This window comes from Rhipicephalus microplus, chromosome 6 (assembly GCF_043290135.1).
Source record: "Rhipicephalus microplus isolate Deutch F79 chromosome 6, USDA_Rmic, whole genome shotgun sequence".
Lineage (NCBI taxonomy): Eukaryota > Metazoa > Arthropoda > Arachnida > Ixodida > Ixodidae > Rhipicephalus > Rhipicephalus microplus.
The window spans coordinates 143,328,266-143,348,092 of NC_134705.1; the positions used below are offsets into that span (position 1 = coordinate 143,328,266).

General features: G+C 44.1%; 1 protein-coding gene across 1 annotated transcript; it reads right to left on the reverse strand.

Moving 5' to 3' along the window:
- Positions 1–7,003: 7,003 nt before the first annotated feature.
- LOC142764976 (uncharacterized) lies at positions 7,004–19,043 on the reverse strand. The gene is made up of 4 exons (XM_075865522.1): positions 18,922–19,043; positions 18,026–18,145; positions 15,301–15,596; positions 7,004–7,656 (listed from the first exon to the last, which is right to left on the reverse strand). The coding sequence occupies exons 2-4, from the start codon at positions 18,143–18,145 to the stop codon at positions 7,374–7,376; spliced, it is 699 nt and encodes a 232-aa protein (XP_075721637.1). The 5' UTR covers positions 18,922–19,043; the 3' UTR covers positions 7,004–7,373.
- Positions 19,044–19,827: the final 784 nt, after the last annotated feature.

The following is a 19,827-nucleotide window of genomic DNA, read 5'->3' on the forward strand; positions in this document are numbered from 1 at the left end:
TGCGCCATAAGATTTTTGCGGTCTTTTTGTCCCACTTCGGAATTGACGCGACTGGGTTCGCGACCGTAGGGGAGGCAGGACACATTGTTCAGACGAAGATGAAAGTCGAGTGAGAGTGGCAATGAAGAAAAAGATGACGAGAAAAGGAGATAGTGAACGGCCACAGACCAGATAGAATGGCAAGTACACTGAAACTTCAGTACAACGAACCTGAACATAACTAAATATTGGCTATAACGAAGTAAATGAGAAGTAGTCTTGCAACAGATGTAGTGTTAGGAATAAACCTTTTAAACAAATTTTTGGATACAACAAACCTATTTGGTGTATGGTTCTGCTTCGTTATAATGAGGCTTCAGTGTAACCAGTTTTGCGCTACGGCGGTAGCATACGGAAATCCACGATTGGAGAAACTGCGTGCCTGCAGTCTGTGCGGTCTGGCACGATATTACGCCGGACAACGTGTGAAAAAAATGTCGCTCAGCCATGCCGCTGGTTTGAAGGCGGTGTTAACCAAATCCGGTCGGAACAAACGATCCCAGTGAATGGTGAAGACAGGTAAGTTATACCTCACCCCTTTGGTCGAGTCCGAAAGCAAACACGCCTCGCGATGGATGCAAGAATGAAACTGAAGTAACGACGTGCTTCTCACAACGGCCTACTAATGATGTCCGGCTTTTCGGGATTAAAGGTCAGAAGTAAACAGTTTTGTTATGCAATATCAGTGGTCTTCGGTGGCCATTATTTCCGAAAAGCTTGTGTAGCCATTATCCAGCGCATTAAAAAATGACATGGAAGGACTGACTGAGTAGAGGTGTGTAGCAGGATCACTCCCCCCCCCCCCCCCCCTTCATCTTCAGGCGATTAGAGGGGCGGCCGACTATTACCCTCGCTGCGTATGCAGGCCTATGGTGCACGTGAGAACTTCGTCCACATATTGCGAGTGTAAAGAAAACACTGACGGGAAGGTGACAATATTGTCTAGATAGAATAGTCAAGCCTGCCATTTAAGGTCGTAGGTTGATGTGAATCGTGCGCTCAAAAGTAGCGGCAGCACTGGAAAGGCCCAACTACATTGCATTGAACTCGTAAAGTCCATCTGCTCTTGAAAACTTTCAGTGCACAGCAGCTGAGGCTCCCAGCATTTCGTGCATCAGAAGGTCTCATGTGGCGTGATCATGCTAAAAACCAGAATAAAATAAACCCAAACCGCCCACAACATGACCATACCCGAACAATGAAGCTACGCTATATATATTCAAGCTAAGCTGACGCTGAAGGTGGATTTATGTGATATCGATGGTGAGTGGTCAACCACCTTCGTTTGGTGTTTTGGTATCATGTGCGACACTTTTGTTTCACGTTAAGTGCTGGTTGTTGCCTAAGCTTTATTTCTGTACGTTTTAACCCATGGCAACATTGGCGAATTTTTTTCAACTGCCCCCCTCCCTAGAAAAACGAAAAAAAAAACAGTCCCCCCCCCCCCCCCCCCAGAATTTTCCTGTTTCTTTCCGCACTTCGAATCTCTAGTGCTGGCTACCACGTATAGAACGGTGCCCGTGAGTTACGTTCTGGTAGATACCCAATACGGTTTCCTCAGCGCCTTCGGCCTGTCTTTTCTAATGTAAGTCATGATCAGATGGTATCTAGTCGTTATATACAGCACCTGCAGAGGAGCTTCGCGGAAAGCAAAGACAGACCCGTAGTGCCTGTGATGCATGCTCTGAAGTGCGTGGAGATCTCGGAAACTCGGAGATTTAGTTTGCGAGCTTTTAAGAGTGCTTCAGAGTTACAGTGCAGATATATAATGAAATGTACTCATTATGTCAGCATCAGAAAGCCCGCTGGTGGCCCGCAGCTTTTTCCGGAAATGAATTTCAATAATTTTAATGCGTCATAAATAGGTTGGAGTTTCCTTTTTATGCTATAGATATTAAGGATCATGGTGATGTATCGGTGCACAATGGCACCTATAGAAAGCACTGGCACAGCTTTTAGGAGGTGTGGTGGCCGTTAATGCATATCGTAAGTTACCCAACGAAGACACTCAGGCGTATAGAATGCGGCTGCTTTTCCGTGAAAGATAGTTCAACATGGAACAACTCCCGACTGCAGCTCCGAAGGAAGGATCACCATGAACTTCGGTAGGTTACAGTGACGTAGACAAAAAGCTTTTTTCGGAGGAGGATGGCTTCAAATGTCTTTTAGCATATTTGTGGATGTGTTTTTTAAAGTGCAGGGCATGACGCCTACAGACGAAAGGGGGATGCACACACACGTCTCTCTTGTGTCCATTGTGCTCGGTCGACGCATCTTACAGTTCAAATGCGTTGAATCAACACACCTAGTCTGCCATTATTACAACGTTATCTTTTATGATCGCGTGTACATATACACATGAGAAGTTACAAAATTTTCCGGGAGAGGAGGAGCATAAATTTCCAAACTCCATCCCATGGCTACGCCAGTGCTAGACGACAATGGCTACCGGCTGGCAAGTCTCTTTGCTTCGAAGTCCGTTGTCACCAGGCAGAGCCTGACTATTCGAACTTCGTTAGCGCCGTTTGTTACAAGCACCGTCAAACCTGTTTCGTCCACAGAAGCCGCTGCACCCAAGCTTACCACGGAGCCTTTCTTCAGGTTAGATGAACCTTTGTATTTGAGTGACTTTATTGAAGTAGTAAAGTCTCCGAAAGCTTCAAACCATGGCTATATAAATTTATTGAACCGGGAATGGCTTATAATTGCTTGATATTATCTGAACAACATGTCAAAAGTTAAAGAAGCAAAAACTATGTAGCCGAGCCAACACGAATTCGTCTTTCATTACTACTTGGCCGACAGCAGCTTGGCTGCCGTCTTCACCAATTAGTCAAGCGGCACTACACTTCTGTCAGTTCAGTCAGGATTGCAGAGAACTGGGTTTATTTTACTCATGCAAAATCAATACCTGCTCAAATAATGGGTTTGAAATTTGATGCTCACCTGTTTCATTTAAGAAACGCTGAAAACCTTCGCGGAAGTAGAGATTCCTGGGTTAGCACACCGCAGAGCCATGGAAAGCATGTGTTGCCCGATTTAGCCATCTTGGCCGAATGCACGGTTGACTTGTTCGGCGTAGCTTACTGCGGCTTCCGTTCTTTGCCAACCACAACTTGCCGTCTTTATCTTTCCCGTATTTTGCACGCCGACCGAGCGAGATAACTGAGTGCAATCCAACTTGTAATATTGCTGAGCAAGTGACGAGGAGCGGAGGCAAGCGCTGCGAGCTCAAATCAATCACTTGCGGCGCTTCGCTCGATATAAAATTCGCAACATAAGAAATAAGAAAAACATTAACAAAAAAAAGAAATTTGCTGTAGAGGTACCAATTTTTTTATTGCGAGAGCTATTAAAGGCGAACATTCAAATCAACCTACCTCTGTTCAACCGGATTCTATAGGATACCTTGCCCCGTCGCGGTGGTCTAGTGGCTAAGGTACTCGGCTGCTGACCCGCAAGTCACAGGATCAAATCCCGGCTGCAGTGGCTGCATTCCCGATGGAGGCGGAAATGCTGTAGGCCCGTGTGCTCAGATTTTGGTGCACGTTAAAGAATCCCAGGTGGTCGAAATTTCCGGAGCCCTCCACTACGGCGTCTCTCATAATCATATGGTGGTTTTGGGACGTTAAACCCCACAAATCAATCAATTAGGATGCCCAGAAACCGCCACAAGTGTGCATGTTCCTTGAAACCGAAGCTATAGCGCCGAGTTTCCGGGGCCTGGCTCAGCATCAAAAGCGTTTGGCAACGCCAATGGAACATTCCTGTCTCTTAGGAACCTATCATCTTCATATCAAGTTTAAGAAGAAGTTCAGCGTTCTCTTCGGTTTTCGCATACGACTCTTCTTTAAACAAGTGTTGGTATTTCTTGAAACAAGGCGTCGAGCTTCTTTTTTACGCCGATGTGAGATGGTGCCGACTTTGAAAAGTTGTTCAGGCTCCCGATTTTAGCCCACTCCAGATGACAGCGTGCAGCCACTCTCGGTCCAGTATAGAGATGGTATATTGTGGTCCACGACGTAAAGCGGAAGACGCACTCAATGTTCGCCATGCTGCACGTTGACCGAAGGGACTCCCATTAGGTCGTACCAGTGCTCCAGTGTAAATGCGAATTTCAAGGTAATAGGCTCCACTGTAGCCGACGGGAAGCTGATGGAACTGGGTTGTTGATAAGAGGAAAACAGTCGTCCCTGTGCTTAGCTCAACGTCCACTAAGACACTGTTGATGGACATCTGTACAGTGACTGGGTCGAGCTTAGTCGTCGACACGTCATTAGGACTAACAGTCGAAGCTTTCCGCGGCACAAACACCAGTATATCTTCACATTCTTTTTGCCTGGATCTTTCTTGATATGCGGGGTTTAGCGTCTTAAAAATACGACATGATTACGAGATACGCCGTAGCAAAGGGCTCCGAAAATTTAGACCAACTGGGGTTCTCTAACGTGCACCCAAATCTGAGCACATCGGCTTACAACATTTCCGCCTCCATGCCTGGATTTTTCTTAGAGGAACTCTTACGACCACTTCGGCAAGCGCTCTGGATATGTCCTTCTTTGTCGCAGTTAAAGCACATTGCGTCCGCATGGGGACACGCTTCACTCCCGTGTTTTAGTGAACCGCAGCGAAAGCATGCAACTTTCGCTTGTTTTCTGGAATTCAGCTTGCACTTTGTGCACTGACTGCAACGTCACTGCCACGTGCTTCAGCAGCACTTTTTTTTAACCACTTACACGGCCAGAGCCCACTCCACCACTTTGTGGAACGTTAGCTTGCTATCTTCCGTAAAAAGCAGATGCTGAATGTCTTCTCGTAGCAGGGCACACACGATGTGGTCCCAAGTGGCTCGTGAAGAGCGCTTCCTTAACTCGCACGTTTGGGACAGTTAACGAAGCCTCGCGACGTAATCATATAAGGAATTGCCTTCCTTTTGACATTTCCGGTGAAAGTTGGCCCGTTCTTTTAATAACGGACGGCTTCAAGGACATGTGGCCACTCAAAAATTTCTTGAGGGCCTCAAAACTCTACCTAGAGGGTAGTTCAGGAGCTGTTAATATTTTCAACAGTCTTGGGACCAATGATGCTGAAAAAACACGCGTATTTTGTCACTGCTGGGCACATGGCTGACAAAAGAGACGCAAGCCGCTCTTCGTACGAAGCCCAGTCGCTGACGGACTCATCCAAAGGTTCCAGCTGGCCCAGTCTCCCGGCGTATAGTGTGTCTCCGCTACCTCGGCTTCAGTCATAACGAAAGTTATCGGTTTTACATTTTGCAAAAGTACGGTCTTCTTAACTGAGCGAATTACGGAAACATTTTCCTCTCGAATTGAAAAACGACAGCTTCAAATCCCATCCTCGCAGCCAGTTGTTGTGTCAGCAGGAGCTCACGTGAAAAGGGACAGATGACGCTTATTGCCACATGTTCATTGCTGCATGATCCAGTCCAAATAAGCCACGGACAGGATGCGGCGCGTGCATTTCATCTGTTTCGCGCGTGTGCAGATTATCGACTTGACGATCAACCACGGTGCTCTGCCAGACACCACACAATAACGTGGTGACGCCACTACCGATTTGTTCTTCGGCGACACCTTTCATACGCTGCAATACAGATAGCAACATCTCGCTGTCAGCAAAAGGAAACGTGGTGTCAACTGCATGCATCACAGAAGACCAGCGTCAACAAATGTAATTCGTTTTTATTTGATTGATATGTGGGGTTTAACGTCCCAAAACCACCATATGATTATGAGAGACGCCGTAGTGGAGGGCTCCGGAAATTTCGACCACCTGGGGTTCTTTAACGTGCACCCAAATCTGAGCACACGGGCCTACAACATTTCCGCCGTCTTCAGAAATGCCGCCACAGCCGGGATTTGAACCCGTGACCTGTGGGTCAGCAGCCGAGTACCTAAGCCACTTGACCACCGCGGCGGGACTAATTTGTTTTTTAATTTACTTGATCGTTCGTTTAGTTCGTATTTCGCAATCCTAATGCAGTGCATTGATGAGACAGACCCATCGCGTTGTCTTTTGAACAAAAAAAACGAAAAAATATCGCTGCACCTTTGAGCTTTGTATGGTGATGTAAAGAAGCTGATGTTTAGCTTTATTTTTTATGTGGCATTCTATCAGCTTATTGACAGTCATGCTTTTTCCGTCCTACCATTGCTCTATTTCTGCAAATTTCATTGAAAGTGAAGTCACAAATTGCCGTTGTGATTTTCGACATGACTTTAGCTGCAAACCCTGCACGTACATGCAGCATCTGCAATAAAAAAATAAGAATGGTTAAATGAATTGCGATAGTACCCACGTTAAAACTCAGACAGCAACTCTGAGTAATACAGTGAATGCTCACTTGTACGAACGTCGGTTTAACGAGTAATTCAGATAACGAAGTTTCGGAAAAACCCCGGCGGTTTTTCATTAAATTTTTGTAAAGATCTTTGTTAGGCGAATATCTGGATAGCGAATATTTCAGTTTAACAAGCTTTATAAAGATACTAGACCTCACCTTTCATATCAATTAATGAAATTTTGAGCTATAGTATACCGGCGTAGCCGATCCATATCCTTTTTTGCCCATTCATTGGCGGCGACCCAACATCGCTTGTACATGCAGCGCCACCTAGACGAATTGGTCCCGTGGGAGAATAAAACTGGCCACGTGCGCTTCAGTCCTACGCAGGACAATCACATTTCGAAGCTTTTTGTTGTGTTCATCCGAAGCCAAAAGTAAAGCGCAACAAAGAAGTCGTAACGGCTGAGGCAGGTTCAAGTTCAGTATCTGAAGCGGAAACTGTCGGATATATTAGAAAGTTGCGAGATTTCGTGTCCCTACAAAAAGCTGTGCCAGAGGCAGCGCACAACACCTTACACCCTTTGAGCAGCTTTGTTTCTTCTTGTTCTTTGAGGGCGCCAGTTCAAGTAAAAATCACAGAATTACTTTCAAAATAAATTGCATTTCACACATTTTACTTGATCTCTGTTCTTGTTCACGTTATTCCACATACTAGTGAACATGCAGTTTACCTTTTTTTTCTCAATTAATGCCTCTATTAACTGGGTGAGAAGACGAGGGTTGATGAAACATTCGTTTTATAATGATTTATATTGCCACTGCAATCTGTATCTTTCATAGTGAGCAGAATCGTCTGGAGAATCGAAGTAATGAAAAAAAGCTGATATCGCTCGCTGTCGTGCACGAAATTCAAGGGGAAACGTTCGTGATGCTTGAATGGGAAGGCCAGCCAGTCCAGACTTTCGAAAGCGGAATCGTCCACCCGGCGTGCCAACGAAGAGCTGGACGCTCCAGAACAGCCAACGCTTCAGCGCGGCGGGGATGGCGAGGTGGACCAGTCGAGATCGGCCGAGTCCGGCGCGAAGAGCACGCTGGAATCCGAGTGACGCTCGCTCGTCGAGCTCAGGCTGACGGGAACCCTGAGCGGCAACCTTGTCCGAGGCTTCGGCCGCGGCGGTGATTCGCTCACCAACCCGGGGTCTGATGCACGACCTTTGGGCTCCGCGTTCACCGCCAGGAGCCGCCGAGGCCGCGGAATCGGTGGCAGTAGCTGGGGGGAGCTGCAGCTAAAGCCTTCGTCACCGCTGGGCCTGCCGAATAACAGTGAAATACCACTTGAAACGAACGTCAGTGAAGCGAGCCATTTAGTTATACGAACTTTGTTTAAATTACCTCGCCGAAATGCCGTTGAACACAATGCTAACTCACTTCATTTTGAAGAAACTCGGGCCATAGCGCACTTCAGTTCAACACACATGTTCCGTGACAGCATCCGATGTTACTGACGTCACGTCGATGATGCCACCGAGTGCAATCGTTTTTTTTTTTTCGAGACATACACTCTAAAAAAAGAGCGAGTAAAAAGGGTGTCTTTTTGTCCCACAACGATAATCGTCATCTATATTGCGTTCCATCCTTGCGCTATCGCCCCACACCCGGTATATTCCGGTCACGATCGACATGCCCATTTTCAGGGTTACATTGCATTCTCGATAGGCAAGTGGCCAGTGCCGAGTTTTCAAGAAAGGAAGCGCACGCAAGCCTGATGACGATTATTGTTGTGGGACAAAAAGACACCGTTTTTCCTCGATATTTTTTTTAGAGTGTAGTTTCACCCTGGCTTCCGCGATCAGCTTCGCGAATGGCACGCCAGTGGAGCTAATCGCCAAGGCCACGACAGCCGTATAGTGACAGCCGCAGCCTTAGACCTGCATCCACATGTAGGTTACCACAACCGAAAATGCTTGAGGCGCGTGTACTTAATAAGGTGCACGATAAAGAACCCCATGTGGCCAAACGTCCGGAGCCCTCCATCGGCATCTCTGATAATTTAGCCCTCATAATAATAATAATAATAATAATAATAATAATAATAATAATAATAATAATAATAATAATAATAATAATAATAATAATAATAATAATAATAATAATAATAATAATAATAATAATAATAATAATAATAATAATAATAATAATTTATTAATAATTAATAACCCTCAGCCGTGCAGGCGAAACCCGAACGCGACTATTCTTTTCTGTTCACCAACATCAGAAGTTTGATTCCTAAACGTGATGAGTTATCGTCCGCGATTGACGCGTGCTCAGCTGATGTTGTTGTGCTCGCCGAAACTTGGCTGCATGAACATGTGGATAATAAAGAACTGCTGAATTGCACAAAAGATTACACCATATACAGGCACGACAGAATTGAACGGAGAGGAGGTGGAATTCTTATTGCGGTATCCGATGAGATTGCGTCTTATGACGTCAGCATTGCATCACATTTAGAATTTCTTTGTGTTTGTATCCAGATAATTTACGCAGATTTCTTGTTCTGTGCTTGCTACCATCCGCCGAACAGTTCGTCTACTTTTTTCGATGAATTCCACGATTGTCTCAACCAAGTCGTCGTTAAATTTCCTAAAGCCCCCTTGTTTGTTTTGGGTGATTTTAACTTTCCGGCAATTTTGTGGAACGAGCCGTTTCCTGTAACAACCAGTCCTTCTAAAGAATGCTCAAGTTTTATTGACGTTTGCTCCATATTTAACTTAAGTCAACTTGTTAAAGGACCTACTCGCATTACTCAGTCGTCTTCCAGCACCCTTGACCTTATACTGACCACTGTTCCCGAGTCTGTTTCATCTTTAACGCTTTTGCCTGCTTTGAGTGACCACTTAGTTGGCCATTTCACTATACCGTCATCCTCTTCGCGCCCCGCCAAACAGTTTAAACAAATTAGAGACTACGTTAAAGCTGATTTCCAAGCCATAAATAGGGAACTGGAAGCTTTTATAGATTATTTCCTTCCTGAATTTTAGGAGCGTCCGCTCAATGTTAACTGGGCTTTATTTCGAAACAAGGTTCAATGGCTGACTGATAAATACATACCGCTCAGACGGATGCCCTGTCCTAAACGCCAACCGTGGTACAACGTCTTACTAAAACGACTGCTAAATAAAAAAGCGCATTTTTCGCCGCTGTAGGCTATCAAGTTCTGCTGAAAGGTGGGCGGCTTATGCGCGCCTCGCACCAGAATATAAAAAAGCCCTTTCTCGTGCAAAAACCGAGTTTTATCAGCGAACGCTCCCTTCCCTCTTATCGACTTATCCCCGCAAGTTCTGGAGCGCTGTTAATATGAGCATATGTAAAGATTTAAAATTAAAAACACCAGATGGAACACTTGTTCCCCGAGAGCAGTGCTGCGTGTTGCTCAACAATACGTTTTCTTTATCTTTTACTAAAACAATTCCTACTTCTTTTCCTGTTAAAGAAAGCCTACATCTTGAACCAATGGAACCCATTTTTATTGACTGTGCTGGAATTTTCAAGCTGATACCGGGGGCTAAAATTTCTTCTGGAATCTTCTGGAATAGATGGAATTAACTATAAAATTCTGAAAAGTACCAATGTGAACTCCTCATTGATCCTTTCCTATATTTTTTCACAGTCTTTACAGTGTTCCTTACTGCCCGACGACTGGAAGGGTGGAAAGGTGATTCCAGTGCACAAGTCTGGTGAAGTTTTCTCCCCTTTTAACTATCGACCCATCTCTCTTACATCAATGCCATGCAAACTACTCGAACACATCATTTACACTAACTTGATGAGCTTTCTAGAATCTAATTCATTTTTTACAGTCTACCAACACGGTTTTCGCCAAAATCATTCCTGTGAAACTCAATTAATCACCTTTACTAATGATCTCTGTTCTTTGTTGGATCGTGCGTCAGTAGTCGATTGCATCTTCATTGATTTCGCGAAGGCATTTGACTGCGTCTCTCACCCACTACTACTTTATAAACTTAGCAAACTGAGCATTGACCTTGACATTTTAAGGTGGATTGAATGTTTTCTGCAGAATCGCTTTCAATATGTAGCCGTTAATGATAACGAATCTCCTCACTGTCCTGTTACATCTGGTGTCCCTCAGGGATCAGTATTGGGGCCTCTTCTCTTCCTGATTTATATTAATGATCTTCCTGATACCATAACCTCATCAATATGTCTTTTCGCTGACGATTGTGTTATATATAGAAATATATGTGAACCTTCTGATCCCTCACAACTTCAAACCGAGCATAACACAATTTCAGCCTGGTGCAACACCTGGCTAATGAAACTAAACGTCGACAAGTGCAAATATATGAGGTTAACACGAACAATCAAGCACACCCCTGTAAACACATATTTCCTGAATGGCTCCCCTCTATTATCGGTTACCACCTACAAATACCTGGGCGTTCAGATTTCAGATAACCTTTCGTGGCACTCGCACATTGGATATATTAGCAATAATGCAAACCGTATGCTCGGCTTCCTTCGACGAAATTTCTCTCGAGCTCCCACTTCATTAAAACTGCAGCTTTACAAAACCCTTGTACGGTCGAAGATTGAATATGCCTCTTCTGTATGGGATCCACATTCTGCCAATATAGTCTCCACACTTGAAGCTATCCAAAATCGGGCCGTTCGTTTCCTTCACTCTGATTATTCCCGGTCATCCAGTGTCACTAACATGAAACAAGTAGTACAACTACCTGATCTTGCAACCCGTCGTATGATATCCCGCCTATGTGTTTTCCATAAAATATTTTACATCAATCACACCTTAAAACAATCCCTTTTTTCAGTTCCATCATACGTTTCATCCCGCATTGATCATCCGTTAAAAGTTGGTGTGCCAAACTCCCGAACAAGCCTCTACCTGAACTCGTTTGTCCCAATGAACAGCGTGCAGTGGAATCGCCTTCCAGCCTCCATCGTTTCCATCAGCGACGCTGCGCATTTCAGGTCCACTGTCAGCAATCACTTTTTGTAACCACCCCGCTGTTGTCTTTTCTCTTGATTGTTTAATATTGTACCCGTCCTCTCTGTAACGCCTTACGGCATTGAGAGTAAATAAATGAAATTATACTGTTACGGGAAAGACACCTGCATTTGCAGCAGATCAGGCGAGCAGCACTCTCGATACGATCAGCAAACACTATAGTCTATTTTCTGTCGTCCTCTTCTTCATCAACTTGGGCGCGATGTCACTGGGACGTATCAATATCGTGTATTTTGGACGTTAAACCCCAACGATTATTATTTAATTTGTTATGCTGCCCTTTATCAACTTTTTTGTTAGAACAGTTCAGATATGCGTCGTCTAAAGCCTGTTCCGTCAAGTTGTTGCCCCCATTATATATAGCCTCAGTCGGTCAAAATGGAGCTCTTGACAAAGTATCCGCCAAGACCAGAGTTTTCCTGGGCACGTACTCAAACTTGAACATGAAGCGTATTAACTAGCCTCATTTGGGAACGCCCAAAACTCGGAAAAGGCAAATTAGGTAGTGCTTTGCCCAGCATCGTTACGAGTGGTTTGTGGTCAGTCTCAAAGTTTACTTTCAAGTCCTCTGATCATACCTGCAAACCTCTCCGCGGCCCATGTTATGGCTAAATCTTACTTCTCGATCTGCACGTACCGACACTTCGTTGGCGATAATGACCTCGGAGCAAACGCCACTGGACGGCGCTCACCATCGCCTTAATTGCTCTTGGAATAGGACTGCGCCGAACCCAAATGAAGAGGGATTGGCGGAAACTATTGGCTCTGCGTCATATTTTGTCATACAGCGATCAGAATAATCTGTTCCATGGTGCTACTCAGAGCATCTTCATGAGGCTTACCTAATGTCCACTCTGCAAAATGTCCCTTTTGCAAAAGTTTTCGCAGAAGCGCGCTCATCAGCCTCAGCAGTGGCAGATTAGCAATAAACCTAGCTAGGTGAGTATAGCCATTCCAAGACTACATTCCAGATGTAGTCACGCAGCGATGCAGAGGTGGTGCAAGGGGAGCGGCATTCGCTCGTTTGGCACACTGGTAGCTCCTTCTCTCGCTCCCCGCCGGAGCCAGCACCATATCTTCCTAACGTCCCAGTGATGTCTAATTCATAATTGCGATTACTCCTCTGGTACCTCGGTTAATTATATTACTTTGGACATTGTTCGTTGATATTATTAACCAGCGTTTTAGCATTGGTAGCCTTTCGGAAGCCAATATTGAGCGCTTCACAGCAAGCGTGATCACGCCACATAAAACCACGTCACGTAACGTCGACAAGGGGCCCCCTAAAGGGCTAAAAACCTTAATTGCAAAATTTCAGTTGATCTCGAAGGCTTTGTTTCTGGCAGTACCGGTTATTCAAGCCGCAAACAAAACCCTACCAAAACGGCGGGGGGCAGAACAGGAACATGTAAAAGGCAGATTAAAAAGGCGTACGAGGGGCAAAAACGTTTCGTACCCAAGCTTAGCGATAACTTCTTGATGAAGATGGATCACTTCATGGCAGCTAGTCATACTCATTAGACCAGTTTCTAAAAGCTCGTGCAAGTGCATAAAAAATACTGGCTTGCTTGTTCGTTAAGCAATAATATAAAAAACATTACGAACAGTTATCGCCTTTATAGTGTCATCCACACTTTTGGTCAACGAGTCTCATAATAAATAAAGACGTACTGTCACTCCACACTCGATATTATTCCCCACAGTTGAGCACTTGCCCATGATATCATTATGTTTTGATATGCCACATTTTCACTAATGTGATGTGCACTTTTGTGTATTTATGTAGTTGTTTCTGAGCGTGCAGTGAAGTATCAGTTGTGAGCGAGCACGTGTGATTCATCTGTGCGTGTATTGCCATTCATCTCGTCACTCACACTCGTCATCAGTGAGCAGTAGCCATGCAATTTTTGGGGATCATTCCTCCCTTGCTCTACTCTACTACCTAACCCAGATGACGTACCAACAGTCAACGGCTTTGAAGTATGACTAAACATGCTCTTTTTGCGATAAAGCATGACTCTTAAGTGAAAAGAATGGCTCCTCATGGGCGATATACTTACTCCACGAAAATGGTGGAGTTCTGCAGTTATAATGACGCACATTCGCGTAAAAAAACATTTCAAGCGTGTCTGTGACCGTTCGCTGTATCTGTATATAGATGTATGCATAATAGTCACGCTGTTTGCTTATCACAAACACGATACGCTATGTCTATTGGTAAGTTAGGCTGCAGTTGCAACGCATTTCTGGCCGATATTTTCATAAAAAGTATCTTGCATGTGTGTGTTTCTCTCATGAAATACGTTTAAAACAAATATTGAATCACGTAGGGCAACTTTCGAAAAATCGCGACGGCACAAATGTTGTTTGTTCATCTTGCCGTACCGCTTGTGTTGCAGATTAATCTATTGATAGTGATAACGAATATGGGTGTGCAAATATTTCAAACTTCAATACTGAATATCTGGAGTGGTTTCACTCTTTGAAAATTTATGGATTCGCGGTTCCATAAGGGGTCGGACATTCCTTATAGTGATCTCTGTGAAGAGAGCAAAACAACATAGACCTATTCGAATGGTTGCGCAGAAATTTAAAAGCTCTTTTTGCGCACAGGTAATGTGCTATTTCAGAGATAATCTGGTACTACGTTCGAATCTGAAACTAGGATTAGTACGCTTTTTGTAATTACTAAATTTCAGAGCTCTTTCTACGTTTTTACCTGTCAATTTCTTTCTGTTGCGATGAATTCCACAGTTATCACTCATACTCTTCGTTATTTTTTATAAGCAATCTTTTTTATAAGCCTGCTGTATGTTCGAAAAGAAAAAAAGACAAAGTAAAAGCGTTTTGCACACCCATCTTTTCTCCTCTAGACTCTCCCCAGTGCCAACACTATAAATTTACATTCCTCACTCTCAACAGTCTAGGCAGTAGCACTAGCAGCAGCAACAGAAGCCCCAGGCTCGCAAGAGTAAGACGAAGGATTTTACCACACTCAGCAAATTGTCCCTGCCCTTTTCAAATTCAAACCTTGTGTTTTGTGCCTAAAAAATTCTGTTGTTACCGCTTGTAATCTCCGCTGCCACAAGCAATTATGTACTTTCCTTCTCTAAGAAGATAATGTTTCACCATACAAATGCCCGAAAACACTACCCCCATGGCAGAAGCGTGGGGACAACAGGACACTAAGCATGCACTTTGGAATTGTCCATGTTCTCAGGATAAAAGAGAAACAACGGTAAACCAGCAGTGAACATCAAGATACATAGAAATTAACAACGATCCCTCGAAAAGTGGCTGGCCAATTCGTCAGCAGGCAGCGCTGTGACTTTCACTAAACTAATATCGATGCTAAAACTTTAGAGACGCAGCAGACCATAAGCAATGGTCTAACATGGCACACCGGCAAGATGTGTCATATTACAGTTTCAGGCCCACAACAAAAGATCGAAATCAATGTTGTTCCATAGGCTTATACTGCACAAATGCAAATAACCTTTTGGTAGCCCGTTATGTATGTGTACCGTACGCCTCTAACATCCTTTTTGATCGTACAAGTTCAGTCCAGATATCAGATGTCCTCGTTTGTTTCAAGTGCTACGCATACCCTTAGCAGGCAGAGGGCGCGTAGGAGCAGCACATTACAGAGGTGTGCCCTCAACCAAACAGGCTTATAAGAAGTCGAGATAAACGATGGTCGTTCAGAGAAACGGTCTGAATTCCCGGAAAAGGAAACCATGGCAGGGGGGTGGCAGAACGCTGCGTGAGCCGATGTGATTAAATTTGCGGTGTTATCGCGGCTTAAGCTGTTACAGCGCAGGTTGTATTGCAGAAACATGTGAGATTCATTTTTCTAGCAGCTGGGTAGAGTTGTGCTGATAGTGATTATAACGATGATGCTCACGAGTGTGTGCCGGCGGGCGGCCTCCTCCTGCTCGCCATCAAGTACGCTTGCGGGTGCTGCAGCCCCACCAGGTGGCGCAGGCGCAGCGGTTCGTGGTCCTCGCACGAAGATCCGAGAGCCGTGGTGCTGCGCGTGACGAACACCTCGGAGGCCGCGGTGGCCGGCCGAGGGGGCAGCGGTGGCTCCTGCTGCCGGCCGATCTGCTGGCAGATGTACAGCGTCTCGTCCAGCGTCGACGTGCGTCCGAACGTGGCCGAACGCTCGCGGAGGTAGTGCGCGTTGCCCGCCATCAACACCTGCGCATTGTGCTTTTGCAAATGAAACTAGCCCCAATTCACAACTTTACTACTCTCGCGGAATGTGGCACTTTACGTAAAGAAGGTTATAATAGAAGAAAAAAAAACAGGAATTGTTTCATGTGCTTTTTTCTTCGATTAGAGACAACGATATGATACCATCTGACGCCAAGAAAACCATAGGAATCATTAATTGTTGCTTTTAGCTGTATGTGGTAAGCACAACGTGAGTTTGAATGCATTAACCTATCTGTCGGTGTGGCCATAACCCACAACGTTAGAATTCCGAAGTGGTGGTTTCGAATCCTGCCAACGGCAAAAGGGTTTCTTCGACCGTTCAAATTCATTTCAATTTGTGCCGTACTTACTACACTACTGATAAAGGCAACACATGATGTCTACGATGCTTTTCTTGGCGCGATTTCTTGTTTCATTGGGGTTTAATGAACTAGCAGAGTGACATTTCACTGGTCACATGGCCCCTTTGCCTTACTATACATAAGCCAAGCTCCATTCTGTGGGAAAACGCTGATGGAGGAATAGGAGCAACTGTTGAGAGTGGGACAACACGGTGCATGGTAATCATAATCAACGCGCCAATAGGAGGCAGCACAAGTGCGCTTCTTCGCTCCTTTACCTTCCTAATCAACCGAGTGGCCACGAAACTTAGCAGCCACAATTGCCAGCTGCATTTTATACTGAAGCGTAACTGCGATTCGGCCTAGTTGGAACATATTCATCTTGAAATTTTTGCGCAAGCACATAGGGACACTGAAAGGAAGACAGCTGGATTTTGTCACGGACGAGTAGTATATGCTTCTGGAATGAACGGAACGTAGGTTATATTAAACTTTCAAAATTATGTTATTAGAGTTACAAATCTATAGTGTGAGCTTCCTGGAACGTACAATTGCATATTGCCTTGAACACCGCTCTGTTCCACTCCCTGCCAAACCGAAAAGCGTCCCGTCTTGCCATAGCCGCAACTATCTGCCCGATGCAAGGCGACCACCCTAAACAAGCCGTATTCACTTGCGCTTACCCCTCCATGCTCGCGGCACTTCCCCTATCCCCACAAGTATATCAATACATTCGCATCAGCTATTAATTCAGCGAAGCTGCCAGATGAATACACAATTGCCTGTTGCGTTACTGGCACCGGTTCTACTAATAGTGTTGCCCGCTAAAAGAAATGTCTCCTGATCGATTTTCGCCAGAACATTCCAGCCTTCCGACAGGAAGACGTTTGTCCCGCAGTTCCTACTTAATTAGGTTTCACTGCCGTCTTTAGGCCATCCGTGTTTGAAGATATTGCTGAGATACCACAACTTTTCAATCAGTAACTAACTTGTTTGTCGGCTATAACAACAATGTACAGTCCATGGCTTAAATTTTCACGCAACAAGCTTTTTTTTCTGGAGGTCCGTAGATGACTAGGTAGACTCGTTCAAAAGCTAGTAACGCAGTTTTGCGTGAGTTCCCCTCGACAGTATCATTATCTGATGTTTGAGCAGAAAAATAAGCTTTATATGTTACACATGTATAAAAATTTCATATTTGACCTCTTTAAATGCTCCAGCCTACATGATTTCAAAAATCCGAGCATCATCCTTTTTGTTGTTGTTATTGTCTACGTTGAAGGAATAAAGTTTTGGAGCAGAGCCATTAACCGAAATCAGCACGCAGGCTGACAGGAATATTATTGTATTAGGAAAGAGCCACCTTATAACCGAGGCTTTTCGATCCAGTGTCTATCACGGTACAGCACAAGACCGAGTAGAAGGTTAACAACAAGTTTAAAAAGAACAAAATAAAAGGCTGGCTACCAAAATGAAACAAAAGGCCACAACACCATAAAATCATCGAGAGTTAAGCACCGAGCAATCAAAGAATATAACAAATAAAGTTTAACAATAGACTAATATGAATCGTAATAGTGACATAACAACATAGAAGCACAACGCATTTATACTATAGTAGTCGGAGACTAGAACGCACACATTATGAATGTGAGGACCCAGCTTTGTCATCGAATTTAACTGTCCTCTGTCATGGTATATAAAAAACCAATGCTATAGTAAAAAATAAAGATGTGAGTAAAACAAAAGGTTTACAATAGACGAACATCAAGCAAAATTGTAACAAAACAATATAAAACGACTACAAGTGCGAACGCCTTGTACACATTACGGACCTCAGGACCTAGCTTGGTTATCAACTCTTTACGTCACAATCATCTAACGGAATGCATATTATTATAGACAACTCTTTGGTGACATATATGGTTGCTCACCTATGCAATACACAGAGCTTCGCATTCTCGTCATGATTCACTTCGTGGAGATGCGTGCATATTTAAGGGGTCTTTGGCTGAACGAAAAATCCCTGTTTTGTCAAGCAAAACGAGTAATGTACGAAACGAGCCGCACCCGCATCATCTGAGAGTCTCTGTCGTACATATCACATAACGAGCCCTCCATCCTGGCAGTGGTAGCCCGGCTGATGCTGCTGCATGCCTCCGTCTGCGCAGCCGATGACCGACGACTCATCTGCGTATACGACCCGAAAATTCTTGATTAGCACCACTTGAATATTCCCAAAGCAGGTGGGGCATTTTTTTTGCTTTCAGTCTATAATGATGAAGGTATGGAACGGGGATCAAGTTTCAAGACGATAAGCCAGCCTGAATTGAAACTGTCTGCATACACATGAACAGTTGAGTTTTTTTTAATCATCCTGGGGTATTATATTCCAAGACAACAGAACCCCAGTGTGATTATGATGCAGGCAGTTGTAGGTTATTTAACTCTGCATTAATTTTAGACATCCTGGACATCTTTCGTGTCTACATAAGTTTAAGTACACGGGCGTTAATTTTACTTATCATTACAATATTTATACTCGTCCAAGAAAAACATGGCTCCTATGGCCGCGAGTTTAACGAATCTAGATTTGGTACCCCTAAGTCAGTAATCTATCACAGTGGTTTTTACTCGTTGTGTTCGCTTAGTAATTCAGATGTAACGTTTATAATGTCTTCCACAGCATTCTCACAAAGATGATAGTACCTATATGGATTGCTCGTGTGGGAAGCGTATGTAGTAGTTGGGCCATACACATAGTCGTAAGGTGGCATTCCTGAAGGTTTATGGTGAATTCGCAGCGTGATTGGAACGCATGTATCCATCAGTGTGTGCTTAGAAATACTATGCAGTTCTTTATTGGTGCTGAAGTTAAACTTAGCGATGCATTGCACGAGCAGTTCTGGTAAAGCTGAAATTTTGTAAGCCACATAAACCATGTTAAATGGTGCGGCATTACTGACCTGCCTTTCGTTGGCGGCGCCCTTGCGCCTCGAACGTGTTGGTGATGGAGTGGCGTAGTCACTCGAATCACTCGTCCATGATGGACGTACTGGTAATCTCTGCAAAACGAAAAAAAAAGAAAGGAACACTTTTAGCACGATCAAGGCCGAAAGCTTTCAAGTCGTAAATATCCCGAACGACATAACTTGCGGGTTATTTACCGCCAAGAAGGCAGATATGCGCTCATATACAGGGCAGTGTAAGAAAAAAATAGGAGCCCTTTCATACAACCCTTCATATTGCAAGGTTGAGGCACAACTGGAGGATTTTTTTAATGTGTTAGTTACTGTATCAGTGACAGTAGGTGCACAAAACGGATTTTGCTGATAAGTGTTGTATTTCTGCGGGGGCTTTTCTAGAAATCCTTTCCATATACTTAAAGTCGATGCTGATAGATTAGAGGAAAGGCGCCTATGTGCAGAGTTCACATTGGCTTTATATATGATTGCTTTGATTCTTAGTGGTTTATACCTGAGCAATAAGAAACCTTTACAAGATTTCTTATTATTTTTTATCAAGTTTTTTTGTTACGTGGACGATCATTTGAATGTTTGTAGAGGCGACGACATTTCTGGTTACCTCAGGGAGCGAACAATTTCAATGAAATAGAAGAGGGTTGAACTTGAATAAAGGATTGTCCCAGAATGACAAAACACAATACCTGGACGTGTTTCTAACGTCTAGAAGAACATCGTATGTTGACAGTGTTCTGAAAGATTTTAGAAACCACTGTTAGACCTTCGTCAAAATTCGAAGCTTGTCAGACCAGTATAATGATGCCATGTCTTAAGACTTCTCGCATCAAGTTTACATTACATTTAGACGCATGTTCTCTTCTTGTTCACTGGCCACAGTAGGCACGTTTG

Coding starts and splice junctions, on each gene's coding strand:
- LOC142764976 (XM_075865522.1), bottom strand. CDS start 18,145: ATGAGTCGTCGGTCATCGGCTGCGCAGACGGAGGCATGCAGCAGCATC. Junction 15,597..18,025: donor GAGACTCTCAGATGATGCGG/GTGCGGCTCGTT, acceptor CACAATGCGCAG/GTGTTGATGGCGGGCAACGC. Junction 7,657..15,300: donor CCGCCCGCCGGCACACACTC/GTGAGCATCATC, acceptor GTTATTCGGCAG/GCCCAGCGGTGACGAAGGCT.